The 15,737-nt window shown below is 36.3% G+C and overlaps 1 protein-coding gene across 1 annotated transcript in view; it reads right to left on the bottom strand.

Moving 5' to 3' along the window:
• LOC123508984 (FACT complex subunit spt16-like) overlaps window positions 1-15,737 on the bottom strand; it is a gene marked incomplete in the record, with an annotated part of 182,272 nt that overhangs the window by 58 nt on the left and 166,477 nt on the right. The window contains 3 exon segments of the mRNA XM_045263088.1: window positions 1-1,402; window positions 1,588-1,740; window positions 3,037-3,063. The exon segment at window positions 1-1,402 is cut by the window's left edge and continues 58 nt beyond it. Of these exon segments, the coding sequence (XP_045119023.1) occupies window positions 1,396-1,402; window positions 1,588-1,740; window positions 3,037-3,063 (187 nt within the window).

The raw sequence follows: 15,737 nt of genomic DNA on the forward strand, positions 1-15,737 counted from the left end.
TTTTCATGAATTCATAGAAGAAAAGACAAACTTGGAGTATGGTATAAGTATTAATTTTAACTTAAGTCTTAACAAAACCATACTAGAAATCCATAATGTACTTGGACAAATACATAGTGGCTGCACCTGGACAATAATCAAATTTTATAGAGGGTGGAGGTTCAAATACAGAACAGATCATGAAAATGACTAATATTTTAGTCTCCACTCAACCATATTTCATAAAGCAAAAGGCTAAACAAATAACTTAATATAACTTACAGTGAACAATCATGTAGGAACTTAACATTAAACAAATTTCTTTATCATTTTTGTTACATGCTAACCCAGGAATGATTATATTGGTTAACTGTACATTACAGAAACTCTAGAAAGTAAAAAGAAACAAAACTCTTTTCTATGGCATTACTTTTTTCTATGATATTACTGATGATGAGAGCACACATTTCTTTTAGTTTTAACCCATACAAAATGTAGTTATCCATCCACATGAAAACTATACAAAACAGTATATATCTAGATGTGGCAAGACATTATTCAATATTGTTCTCTAGTAGCCCAATGCTGCACTGTGGATTTAAAAAGTGCTCCTTGCAGACAATCTGAGAACTTTTTTGGATCATACCTCTGACTACTTATTTTACAAAATGATGATTAATATCAATCTAAAAGATTTCACTAGTAGTGAGAGGCATGACCTTTCTACTAGTAGTGGAACAGAGGTACAACCTATTTCATCAAAAGACTTACAGAATGTTAATGATCTCAGGTGCATATGGATACTAAAACACTGCTATTATTACAAATTCTGATATTATTGTTAATTTCCTGCTGTGCTTTGTCACAAGTACTTAAAAATAGGAAAAATAAAAATGAAAATAAAAATTATAGTAACAATAATGCAAATTTGAGCAGACAGCTAAATCTTGGGCACTGTCTCATGGTTCCCTTCTAGAATGAACTGATTATAGTATGTACACATGTCAAAAAAAAAAAAAAAAAAAAAAAAGGAAAATAAATTATAATGTCTCACAAACAAGTATATGAGGAATTAAAAAATCTAATACACTAAAGAGGAAAATTCATCACTTGAAAATCCCCTATTCACAGTGTCACAAAAAGATAATTAAAATTGGTCCATCTCCAACTCCTTATAAGCCCTGGACTTAAAATTATCTCTATGCATGGTGTATGGCATACGGTCCAAGAGACTTGCTAGAACTCAGCAATGTCTGGTGTCTGCAGTCAGTTAGGTCATCAGCTCAGATCATTGCATTCACCAGAATCACAACAGACAATTACATTCATAAAGTACTTATCATCACTACTATTTGAACTTCTCTCTCTTATCCCTGGGGTGAAGAGTGGCAGCCTAGCAGCACCAGAGGACACCATTTATTTCCTGTGAAATATGATAAAAAAAAAAAAAGAAAACATAAAAAAAGTACTCAACAATAGAGAATATAAACCCAATATGTAGCAACGTAAGAATTTACAAGAACTTCATCTAGACTTGAAAACATCTCAGTTATGGTCCTAGAACACTTACAGGGACAAGTTGGTGAGACAGGAAAGTCATGTACGTACCTGCTCTTCTTTTTACTGTGATGACGGTCACCTGAATCATCCCGGGATCTTTTCTTGTCACTGTGCTTACTACTGGAGTGATGTCTATCCTTGCTCTTACTTGGTGACTTGTGTGGAGATTTATGTGAAGATTTGTGGGGTGATCTATGCTTGCTGTGGGAGGAAACACAACCTTGTCAGCATTCACATCACTTTATTAGGAATACCTGAGACAAGACAACCACAGGTACAGTCAAACTGGCTTTCACAAGCATCCCTTTATGCCATGTCAAAGAATAACTAAAATTTGTACCACATTTTATATGCAAAAACATTTCCAAAGGATATTGTTTAGGTGATTTTTTCCTTTTTAGGTGCAACTGTTATCTAATTACAGTTTCACCTTATAATGAAAAGTCACCTAAACACAATAGTGTAGACACATTTCTAACAAAACATATCAATCAAGTTGCACAGCTGGTTCAGTTTAGCAATGCGGCCACCAGGTGTCACCAGGTGTTCCCCCAGCCAACACGCTGTCATTTTACAGTGCCCAAAAAGCTTGGCTTTAAATGGGCTCCCTAAAATAATAATGATTATTGTGTTATTACTATATACATCTATATGGCATAATAAACTGTTACTCGATCACTGCTAATCTTGACGTCTCTCTCTGCTCTCCTCTTTCAGTGCCCTACCCAACATATCGTACACACCCTTCAACTTTAGGTGGGTTCACATGTATCAATATGCAGATGACAATTCTACCTGCTAGAGATATTGGGAAGATTTTAGTACATAGCTTGTAAGCTCCTACCAGCAAAACGAGACCAACATGTTGGTCTTCTTCAGCCACTAGCAGCATTGTTTACATTGTGACATCATGGAAAAAAGTTTGAAAATATGGTGACAAGAATGTCAACTGAATGCAATGCTTCAGACTTGACATGTACGGTACTTTATGCAATTTTTACATTACATGATCCCTTCAGGAAAGTATCCCTTGCATAAATCGAGATGTGTGTGTGTTTGAATCACCCATATGATGGTTGATTCCCATGTTGTCCAGTGTCACTTACGACCTTTGTCATCATCTTATAACTTACAGTACAGCCAGCTTTATTTTCAATGCAACCACATTTGTAAGTTCCCATGCTTCAATACTCTCATTTTCATTCATATATAGTTATTCTGAATTTATCCCTATCATATGCAACCACAATTCCCTGTCCAACAAATATCTCTCAGGAAATTGCCATCTTTCCCTTTGACAGTTTTCATATTGATTCACTGATCTTCATTTAGTGTTCTTGAATTTCTGCAGGCTCAGACCATGATAATACTGCTTTACTTGATTAACATCTCTTGATTCACCATCTTTCTTTAGCATTTCCTAATTTCTATCTTTATAAATGCACTTTATTACACATAAATAAGCAGAAAAAAGGATAAGTGTTCTCACAAACTCACCTGACATGCTTTGAGGATTTGTGTTTGCTGGAAGAGAAAACCAAAAACATTAATTACATTTTTCAGCAAAGCTTTCAAATTATCTTTAATTTATTTAACATTAACACATTACTGAAAAAACAATTTAGTCAAGAGTAACTAGAGTACATATTTCTAGATTGTGAGCTGACTATACTATTGCTGCATAAGCCATTGTTGAAAAATTTTAATTAATAACCTGAATTTACCTAAACATGCAATTTCAATATCCATGACATAAAATAGAAACCAAATTTAATGCACTAACAAAAGCAAATAAAGAGTAAAAACATTCTTAAACACATCTTTTCATTTCACTACATATCTTTTTTTTTTTCTTCTTCTTCTTCTCCCCCATACAAATGTATCACAATGTTTTCCTCTCAGGATGTAGCACAGACCAATTCTGTCCTCTTGAGGTACACACACACACACACACACACACACACACACGACAGAGCGGGAACCACACAAAGGCCAGCCATAGCAGCCGCCAACGCATCCCACCACACACACGTAGCTACCAGGCCTGGTCCCCAGTGACCACACACCCACATGCTCCCAGGAAGAGTAAAAAAAAATGGATAGACCGGTAAGAAATAAATTACCAAATTCAAAATATGTCGATAAGGCCCAGGGAGCAAAGCCGAAAGTGGCCAGTCAAAGCATGAGTCCATCTTCAACAGGGGCAACAATGCAAGGTAGATTGGTAATGTTGGAGAAGAGATTTGAAGAGTTGGTGAAGGAATTAAAAGTTCAGAGGAGTGAGGAGGAGCAGGATAGAGAATTCCGTAAGGCTTTGAAGGAAAGAGTTAAGAGACTGGAGGAAAATGAAAAATGATTGGTGGAGGAGAATGCACACTTGAGAGTGGAGGTTGAAAAATACAAGAGACAGTTGGAGGAGAAAATGGAGAGACTAGTAAAGGAGAAAGATGACTTTAGGGAAATGATTAGTGAGCAGAATGAAAGGTTTGAAAGGGAATGGGAACTGAAGAAAACACAATGGAGTGAGTCGAGGGAAGCAGAGATGGTTGGATTACAAGAAATAATTAAAGATCAGTTGAAGGAAGACAAAAAAGAAAGGTCCAAGGAACTGGTTAATGTAATGAAGAATAAGGAAACATTGATAAGGGAAATAGCAGAAAAGAAGAAGAGTGTGTTAATATTTGGGATGAAAGAACAAAATATAACATATAAGCCGAAGAGAATTAAGGAAGAATTAAAAATGGTAAGAGATCTGTTCAAAAATCTAAATGATGATGAAAAAAGACCTACAAGAAGAAGTGGAAGAGATCCATAGACTGGGTCCGTATAAGGAGGGAGTGAGCAGACCGATTAAAGTAGTACTGAAGTCACAACAATCTGTGGAGGATATCCTATATAGAACATCAAAGTTAAGAGAGATAGAAGGTTGTAAAGAGGTGTTTGTGAGAAAGAATAAAATATTTGGGATGAAAGAACAAAATATAACATATAAGCCTAAGAGAATTAAGGAAGAATTAAAAACGGTAAGAGATCTGTTCAAAAATCTAAATGATGATGAAAAAAGACCTACAAGAAGAAGTGGAAGAGATCCATAGACTGGGTCCGTATAAGGAGGGAGTGAGCAGACCGATTAAAGTAGTACTGAAGTCACAACAATCTGCGGAGGATATCCTATATAGAACATCAAAGTTAAGAGAGATAGAAGGTTGTAAAGAGGTGTTTGTGAGAAAGAATAGAAATAAGGAGGAGAGGAGAAGATATAAGGAATTGGTGGAAGACACGAGAAGGAAAAATGATGAGCGGTCTGAGGAGGAAAGAGAAAGTTTTTTGGAGAGTTATAGAGAGAGAGTCAGAAAGTGGTATGTGGAAAGAAGGAATGCGAGAGGAACCCCTAGAGGAGCAGTGGGTGGACCGTAATGTATACTAATATAGATGGGATACTGTCAAGTAGATTGGAATTGCAAGACTATATGATGGTGGAGAAGCCTGATATAGTGTGTTTGACTGAGACAAAATTGCATGAAAAAACAAAGATAAATTTGGATAATAAATATAATATATGGAGAAAGGATAGAGAGAGTAAAGGTGGAGGAGGAGTTATGATTATGACGAAGAAATAAATAAATGTGGATAAGGTTTGGTATGGGAAGAACAACGCAGAAGTGATAAGCATAAGGATAAAAAGTGATGGAAAAGAATTAATAATCATGGTGACCTATGTACCTCCTAAAACAAATTCTTGGACATTAAGGAATACGACAATATGATCAAGGATACTTTACAGAGTTTGGAAAGTGTATTATCTGGAAAAAGAAAGGTGATACTAGTAGGAGATTTTAATTGTAAGGAGGTGGATTGGGAAAATCTAGTAAGTGGTGTTGGAGAGGAAGCATGGGGAGAGAGATTTCTTAATCTAATGATGGAAAATATGATGGAACAGAGGGTGAAGGAAAATACTAGATATAGAGATGATGAACCGGCTAGACTGGATTTGGTGTTAACAAGAGAAGTGTACCTATGTGGAGATATACAATACAAGTGTCCTTTGGGAAAGAGTGATCATGTGGTTATGGAAATGCAGATAGCAACAACACAGCGAAGGAAAGACGAGACATACAGGAGTGGTAGATTGAATTATAGAAAGATGGACACAGAAAGTTTGAAAAATTATTTCAGAAAATTAGATTGGGAGGAGATGTTACAAATCAGAGAAGTGCAAAAAAATATGAGATTTTTATGAAATATTATAAAGAAGGAGTTATGAAATTTGTACCAAAGTATAAACCGAGAGAGGAAGGAAGAAAGGATTGGTTTAATGCAACTTGTGTTAAGGCTAAGGAAAAGAGAGATGTGGCTTGGAAAAGATGGAAAAGAGCAGGAATATACTAAATAAGGAGAATTATAGAGTGGCGAGAAATGAGTATGTGAGGGTAAGGAGGAGGAAGAAAGAAAATTTGAAAAGATATTGTAGACAAGAGTAAGGAACATCCAAAATTGTTTTACAGGTTCATAAATGGTAAACTTAAAAGAGAGAGTCCATTGAAAGATTAAAAGGAGAGCAAGGGATAGTAGATGACCCTAAGAATATAGAGGAATTGCTAAATAATAGGTTTCAGCAAGTATTTACTGAAGAAACAATGTTTGTAAAGCCTCAGAATGTACAAGGAAATGTGCACATGGATGACATTAAGATACCTAAAAGGAGTTATATAAAATGTTGGAGGAACTTAAAGATGATAAAGCGATGGGACCAGATGAAGTTTCAGGAAAATTATTGAAGGAGTGTAGAGAAGAATTGATTGATCCATTATATGATATTATAAGGTGTTCATTAGAAACAGGGAAGTACCAGTAGAGTGGAAAAGAGCTGAAGTGGTGCCCATTTATAAGGGAGGCAGTAAGGAAGAGCCTCTTAACTATAGACCTGTGTCTCAAACAAGTGTGGTCGGTAAGATTTGTGAGAGGGTGATAAAGAAATATTGGATACGGTTCCTGGAGGATCATAAGTTATTATCGGATCATCAATTTGGCTTTAGGAAAGGGAGGTCATGTGTAACAAATCTACTGAGCTTTTATTCAAGAGTGGTTGACAAAATACAAGAGAGAGAGGGATGGATGGACTGTGTATATTTGGATTTAAAGAAAGCTTTTGACAAGGTACCTCACATGAGACTGTTATGGAAATTAGAGATTTATGGAGGACTGAAAGGAAAAGTGTTAAAGTGGATGGAAAACTACTTGAGATGGAGGGAGATGAGAACGGTAATAAGGGATGCAAAGTCGGACTGGTTGGTGGTGGAGAGTGGAGTCCCACAAGGCTCAGTGCTGGCACCAATACTTTTCCTTGTATATATTAATGACATGCCAGAGGAGTAAACAGTTATATTAATTTGTTTGTGGATGATGCGAAGTTGTGTAGGTGTGTGAAGAGTGAAGAAGATTGTGAAATTTTACAGGCAGATCTGGATAAGATTTGGGAGTGGAGCAAGAGGTGGCAAATGGAATTTAATCTGAGCAAAAGTCATGTGATGGAGATGGGAAGAGTGGAAGACGGCCAAGAGGGTCATATAAGATGGGTGAAGAAGTAGTGTTGAAAAAGGTGGAAAAGGAAAAGGATTTGGGAGTGATAATACAAGACCATGGGCAGTTTGAGGCTCATATTGATAAGATGTTTGGAGAAACGTATAATTTGATAAAAATATTGGATTAGCCTTCCATTATATGGATAAAGATATGATGAAGAAATTAATTAGTACGGTAATTAGACCAAGATTGGAATATGCTGGAGTGGTTTGGTCCCCTTATAAAAAGAAGCATATAAGGAAGTTGGAGAGATTGCAGAGAATGGCAACAAAATGGTTCCGGAATTGGCAGAAATGACCTATGAGGAGAGATTAAAAGAAATGAATTTGCTTACCTTGGAACAAAGAAGAGAAAGAGGAGATTTAATACAGGTTTATAAACTGTTGAACGGACTGGATGAAGCGGATAATGAGCAAATGATGTTGAGAGAGGAAAACTTAAATAGAACTACAAGATCGCATAGTAAAAAGATAGCCAAGGAATATGCTTGAAGGATGTGAAGAAATATAGTTTCCCACAAAGATGTGTGGAGGTGTGGAATGGTTTGAGTGAGGAGGTGGAGTCAGCAAGGAGTGTGCATAGTTTTAAAGGAAAGTTGGATGTGTGTAGATATGGAGACGGGCCACACAGTATGATACCCAGGCCCTGTAAAATTACAACTAGGTGAATACAATTAGGTGAATACACACACACACACACACACACACACACACACACACACACACACACACACACACACACACACACTAAAGGCTATGGATCTACCAATGGAACAAAGAAGAGAGAGGAGACCTGATACAAGTTTTTAAATTGATCAATGGAATGGACCAAGTGGATAATGAGAAACTGATCCTGAGAGAAGAATATGACATTCGAAGCACAAGATCGCATAGTAAAAACCTGAGAAAAGGAAGATGTCTGAGAGATGTTAAAAAATATAGTTTCCCGCAAAGATGTATTGAGACGTGAAACAGTTTAAATGAAGAAGTAGTGTCTGCAACGAGTGTGCATACTTTTAAAGTAAGATTGGATAAGTGTAGAGCATAAAGCCCAGGCCCTGTAAAACTACAACTAGGTAAATACAACTAGGTAAATATACATACACACACACACACACACACACAATAAAAGGGAGGCAATAGAAAAGGTAAAAAACGGGGAAGAAGTATATGAGGATGCTGGAGATATAGCTGAAATTATGAATGACAACTTTTGCAAAGTGTTTACAAAGGAGGAGCATTTTATGGGAGGAAGGCCTACAGAAACAAGGCAAATGCAGGACATCATGGTTACCAAGGAAGATGTAAGGAAAATTATAAGCAATCTGGATATTAATAAATCAATAGGGCCAGATGGCATATCTGGGAGGTTGCTAAATGAATGTAAGGATCAATTGTTGAACCCCGTATTTGATATTGTGGAAACCTCCATACGAAAAGGATTAGTCCCGAAAGAGTGGAAAAGAGCTGACATTGTGCCTATATATACAAATGGTAGTAGGATGGAACCACTAAATTATAGACCAGTATCGTTAACTAGCATATTGTGCAAAGTATGTGAAGAAGTAATTAAAGCTAAGTGGAGTGAGTATCTAGAAAGTGAAAACATTCTGAGTGAAAGGCAGTTTGGTTTCAGAAAAGGAAGATCGTGTGTATCCAATTTATTATGTTTTTATTCAAGAGTGACTGACATACTACAACATAGAGAGGGATGGGTGAATGCTATCTACCTGGACTTGAGAAAGGCCTTTGATAAAGTACCACACAATAGACTGATGTGGAAACTAAAGAAGATTGGAGGAGTAAATGATAAACTAGCAAAATGGATGGAAAATTCCTTAGTGGAAAGAGAAATGAGAACAGTGGTGAGAGGAAGGAAGTCCGTGTGGAAGAAGGTAACCAATGGAGTTCCGCAAGGGTCAGTGCTTGGTCCCATCATGTTTTTGATTTATGTTAATGATATGCCAGTAGGAATTGACAGTTACATGAACATGTTTGTGGATGATACTAAAATTATGAGGAGAGTAACGAATGTGGAAGATTGTAACAAGTTACAGGAAGATCTTGATAAAATATATGAGTGGAGTAAGAAGTGGCAGATGGAATTTAATATAGACAAGACCCATGTTATGAAAATGGGAAGAAGTAGATACAGACCAAACTGGGATTACAGGCTGGGTGATGAGAGAATTAAAGAGACCAATGCGGAGAAAGACTTAGGAGTAACCGTGCAAAACACTTTGTCACCAGAGAAACACATTAACAAGATTTTTTGGAAAACATATAACATGCTTCAAAATATTGGGCATTCCACTACCTAGATGAAGGAATGATGAGGAAGATATTATGTACCTTAATAAGACCCCAGTTAGAATATGCAGCTTGTGTCTGGTCACCGCATATGAATAAAAATGTGAAGGTAGAAAGGGTACAGAGGCTGGCAACAAGGATGGTACCAGGACTCAGGGAGTTAGACTATGAGGAAAGACTGAGGAAGCTGGGGCTGACTACATTAGAAGAAAGAAGAAGAGGAGACATGATAACTATGTATAAATTGGTGAACAAGATTGACATACTGGACAGAGTTGATAAAGGTGACCACAAGTAATCATCTCCGAGGACATGGAAAAAAGCTAATAAAAGACATCTGTCTAAATGACGTGAGAAAATACAGTTTCTCGCATCGTAGCATTGATAAGTGGAATAAACTGAGCAGTGATGTCGTTGACGCGGTGTGTGTCAATCAGATGAAAGAGAGATATGACAGGAATGGACAAGGAGACAGGACACAGAGAGCTTAGCTCGGGCCCTGTAATACACAAATAGGTAAATACACACACACACACCTATATATAAGAATGGTAGTAGAATGGAACCGTTAAATTACAGACCAGTATCGTTGACTAGTATTTTATGCAAGGTATGTTAAGAAGTAATTAAAGCTAACTGGAGTGAGTATCTAGAAAGTGAAAACATTCTGAGTGAAAGGCAGTTTGGTTTCAGAAAAGGAAGATCGTGTGTATCCAATTTATTATGTTTTTATTCAAGAGTGACTGACATACTACAACATGGAGAGGGATGGGTGGATGCTATTTATCTGGACTTGAGAAAGGCATTTGATAAAGTGCCACACAATAGACTGATGTGGAAACTAAAGAATATTGGAGGAGTAAGTGATAAACTAGCAAAATGGATGGAAAATTACTTAGTGGGAAGAGAAATGCGAACAGTGGTGAAAGGAAAGAAGTCAGAGTGGAAAAAGGTAACCAGTGGAGTTCCACAAGGGTCAGTGCTTGGTCCCATCATGTTTTTTATTTATGTTAATGATATGCCAATAGGAATTGACAGTTACATGAATATGTTTGCGGATGATACTAAAATTATGAGGAGAGTAAAGAATGTGGAAGATTGTAACAAGTTACGGGAAGATCTTGATAAAATATATGAGTGGAGTAAAGAGTGGCAGATGGAATTTAATATAAACAAGAGCCATATTATGAAAATGGGAAGTAGTAGATACAGACCAAACATGGATTACAGGCTGGGTGATGAGAAAATTGAAGAGACCAATGAAGAGAAAGACCTAGGAGTAACCGTGCAAAACACTTTGTCACCGGAGAAAAACATTAACAAGATATTTTGGAAAACATATAACATGCTTCAAAATATTGGTCTTGCATTCCACTACCTAGATGAAGGAATGATGAAGAAGATACTATGCACTTTAATAAGACCCCAGTTAGAATATGCAGCTTGCGTCTGGTCACCGCATATGAAGAAAAATGTGAAGAAGGTGGAAAGGGTACAGAGGCTGGCAACAAGGATGGTACCAGGATTCAGGGAGTTAGACTATGAGGAAAGACTGAGGAAACTGGGGCTGACCACATTAGAAGAGAGAAGAACAAGGGGAGACATGATAACTATGTATAAATTGGTGAACAAGATTGACATATTGGACAAAGAGTTGATAAAGGTGACTACAAGTAATCATCTCCGAGGACATGGAAAAAAACTAATAAAAGACATCTGTCTAAATGACGTGAGAAAATACAGTTTCCCGCATCGTAGTATTGATAAGTGGAATAAACTGAGCAGTGATGTCGTTGACGCAGTGTGTCAATCAGATGAAAGAGATATGACAAGAGTGGCCGAGGAGACAGGACACACGAGAGCTTAGCTCGGACCCTGTAATACACAAATAGGTAAATACAAATAGGTAAATACACACACACACACTTAGCACAGACCGTGATTAAAAAAGAAGTACAAGCATGGAGATTCCAAGATAAGAAAGATAAGGCTGATTTTCAGGAGGTTATTCAAGAACAACTTAAAGAAAAAGAAGAAAATATGACAAGCAAAATGATAGGAGTCCTCAAGACAAAAGAAAATTTAGTTACAGAAATTGCAGAAAAAAAGAAGAGTGTATTCATATTTGGAATAAGAGAAAAAATATAAAATATAGACCAAAAAGAGAAAAAGAAGAAATGAAATCAGTCAAAGACCTACTGAAGAATCTAAACGTAGAAGATAGGCAGAGCTTGGAAGAGGAAGTAGAAGAAATAAACAGAATGGGACCATATCAAGAAGGAAAAATGAGACCAATTAAAATAATACTAAAATCACAAGCAGCAACAGAAGAAATATTATATAGAACAACAAAACTTAGAGAAATAGAAGGCTGCAGGGATAAATATAAAGAAAAATAGAAATGAGGAAGAAAGGAAGAGATACAATGAACTGGCAGCAGCAGTAAGAGAAAAGAATAATGAAAGGTCAGAAGAGGAGAAGAATGCATTTTTTTGGAGAATTCTAGGAGACAGGATAAGGAAATGGTATATAAACGAGAAGGAAGAGAAGAAAGTGGAACAAGTTTAACTAAAAATGATAAAGACAAAAGACTAAAAATTATGTATACGAACATAGACAGGGTTTTATCAAGTAAACTAGAATTAAGAGATTACATAAAGAAAAAAAATCCAAATATTGTATGCCTGGCTGAAACAAAACTAAATAAGGCAATCAAAATAGACTTGGATAATAGGTATAATGTATGGAGAAGAGACAGTGTGGGTAAAGGAGGAGAAGTCATGATTATGTTAAGGAAAGAGATAGTGATAAACGAAATGGAATGTTGGGAAGGAAAAGCAGAGGTAAAATATATATAGATGCATATTAATAAAAAAGAGTTAACAATCATTGTAACATATGTGCCACCAAAAACAAATTCATGGACCAATCAAGAATATAAAGACATGATAGATGACACAATAAGGAGTCTAACGAGAATCGTTAAAGGAGAAAAGTGATATTAGTAGGAGATTTCAACTGTAAAGAAGTGGACTGGGAAAATTATGAAAGTGGTATCAGGGAAGAAGCCTGGGGAGAGATTCTTGAACCTAATGATAGACAATATGATGGACCAGAGAGTAAAGGAATGCACAAGATTCAGAGGAAACGACGAGCTGGCGAGATTGGACCTAGTTTTTACAAGGGGTATACAAATGAATGATGATATAAGATATAAGTGCCCATTGGGAAAGAGTGACCATGCAATATTAGAAATAGATATAGAAGAGGGAAAAGAAGATAGAGACGATTCATACAAAGGAGACCGATTAAATTACAGAAAGGCTGATATTGAGAATCTCAAGAACTATTTTAAAAACGTACACTGGGAGGAGATGGAAAAACTCAGAGACAATGTAAGACAAATATAACTTATTTTTGGAAATATACAAAACAGGAGTCAAGGAATATGTCCCGAAATATAGACCTAAAGAAAAAGGAAAGAAAGATTGGTTTAATGCAAGGTGTGCTAGGGCAAAGGAGAAAAGAGATGGAGCATGGAAAAGGTGGAGGAGAAATAGAAATCCAGCAAATAAGGAAAACTTCAAAGCAGCGAGAAATGAATATGTTAAGGTGAGGAAGGAAGAGGAAAAGAACTTGAAAAGACATTGTCGAAAAATGTAAGGAGCAACCAAAATTGTTCTATAGATTCATAAATGGAAAAATTAGGCAAAAAGAAACAATAGAAAGGTTAAAAGGAGAGAACGGGATGGTGGAAGACCCAAAAGTATGGCAGAACTATTAAATAAAAATTCCAGGAGGTCTTTACTAAGGAATCCAAATTTGAGAGGCCACAGGGTAATAGAGACAATCTATATGAAAGAGATTAAAGTAACCAAGCTTGAAATAAAAGAGTTAATGAAGGAACTGGATGAAGAGAAGGCAATGGGACCAGATGAAGTCTCAGGCAGAATACTGAAAGAATGTAGGGAAGAACTAGCAAGTCCTATATACAACATCATAAAATGCTCAATAGAAAATGGAACAGTACCAGTAGAATGGAAAAGAGCTGAGGTGGTTCCCATATATAAGAGCGGAAGGAAGGAAGAACCTTTAAATTACAGACCGGTATCACTAACTAGTGTAATATGCAAGATGTGTGAAAGAATAATAAAGAAACAATGGATCGAGTTCCTTGAAGACAACAAATTAATATCAAATAGCCAATTTGGTTTTAGAAAAGACGGTCTTGTGTAACTAATTTATTGAGTTTCTATTCTAGAATAGTTGATAGAGTACAAGAGAGAGAGGGATGGGTTGACTGTATTTATTTGGATTTAAAAAAGGCGTTTGACAAAGTGCCACATGCAAGATTACTATGGAAGTTAGAGGAGAAGGGTGGCTTAAAAGGAAGCACATTGAGATGGATAGAAAATTATTTGAGGGGGAGAGAAATAAGGACGGTAGTTAAAGATATGAAGTCCAAGTGGAGAGCAGTAGAAAGCGGAGTGCCACAGGGGTCAGTATTGGCACCAATACTTTTCCTCATTTATATTAACGACATGCCAGGAGTGAACAGCTACATAAATCTGTTTGCAGATGATACGAAACTGTGCAGAGTTATAAAGCAAAAGGAGGATTGTGAAATACTGCAAGAAGACCTAAATAAGATCTGGGAATGGAGTAAGAAGTGGGAAATGGAATTCAATGTGAACAAAAGCCATGTCATGGAAATGGGAAAGAGTGAAAGACGACCTGTGGGAATCTATAAGATGGGAGATGGAGTAGAACTGGAGAAAGTCAAAAGGAAAAGGACTTAGAGTGACGATGGAAGAAAACAATCAACCAGTAAGCCATATTGATAGAATTTTAGAGAAACATATAATTTGCTAAGGAATATTGGAGTAGCATTTCACTACATGGACAAAGAAATGATGAAGAAATTGATAAGTACTATAATAAGACCCAGATTGGAATATGCAGGAGTAGTGTGGACCCCTCATAAAAAGAAACACATAAGGAAATTGGAGAGGCTACAAAAAATAGCTACAAGAATGGTTCCAGAATTTGAAGGGATGACATATGAGGAGAGACTAAAGGCTATGGATCTACCAACCCTGGAACAAAGAAGGGAGAGAGGAGACCTGATACAAGTTTATAAATTGATCAATGGAATGGACCAAGTGGATAATGAGAAACTGATCCTGAGAGAAGAATATGACATCCGAAGCACAAGATCGCATAGTAAAAAGCTGAGAAAAGGAAGATGTCTGAGAGATATTAAAAAATATAGTTTCCCACAGAGATGTATTGAGACGTGGAACAGTTTAAATGAAGAAGTAGTATCTGCAACGAGTGTGCACACTTTTAAAGTAAGATTGGATAAGTGTAGATATGGAGATGGGGCCACACGAGCATAAAGCCCAGGCCCTGTAAAACTACAATTAGGTAAATATAACTAGGTAAATACACATTCACACACACACACACATCACGATGGCGTTCAATTACAAGGATATGAGTATGATGTAAAAAATCATAACCACTATGATAAGACCTAGACTAGAATATGAAGCAGTGGTGTGGTCACCATACTGGTAGAAGGGCATAAAAAAACTAGAAAGAATCCAAAGCACCACTACAAAGATGGTACCAGAAACAAAGGATTTTCCCTATGATGAAAGACTGAAGCAGATGGAACTAGCAACTTTTAAGGATAGATGGGAAAGAGGAAATCTAATAATGACATAAAAGTATATATGAAGACAGGTCACTATAAGCCCTGCTCAAACACTCCAATATACAACTAGGTAAATAATCACACACACACATCACACACACAATATATATATATATATATATATATATATATATATATATATATATATATATATATATATATATATATATATAATGTCAAGACAAATATATTTGTCATAATGGTGCTGCTCTGAGGGGAGAGAGAGAGAGAGAAAAAAAAAAAAAAGCAAACAAATTGGAATGCTGCCAACACCAATAAAAATTATAAAAGCTTCATCAGTAGTAAAGACAAAAACATAATTTTTTAATGCAAGTGATGCTTTGTCTGTTTGAAGACAGAGATAAATAAAGAAATGATTACTTACTATTTGGTAAGGTCCACAGGCAGCTCAATTACTAATGAAACTTATTTTCACTGCTTTTAATTGAAATGAATAATTGGTCATCAAAACACACAGCACCAGTTTCTCCTTAGCACAGTTAATGATAATTCTCCTGCCAAGACTATGAAGAAAGAGTGGATATCAGGCATTTCCACTTTAATGTTGAGCTTTAAGTTATTCCTCC

This window comes from Portunus trituberculatus, chromosome 25 (assembly GCF_017591435.1).
Source record: "Portunus trituberculatus isolate SZX2019 chromosome 25, ASM1759143v1, whole genome shotgun sequence".
Lineage (NCBI taxonomy): Eukaryota > Metazoa > Arthropoda > Malacostraca > Decapoda > Portunidae > Portunus > Portunus trituberculatus.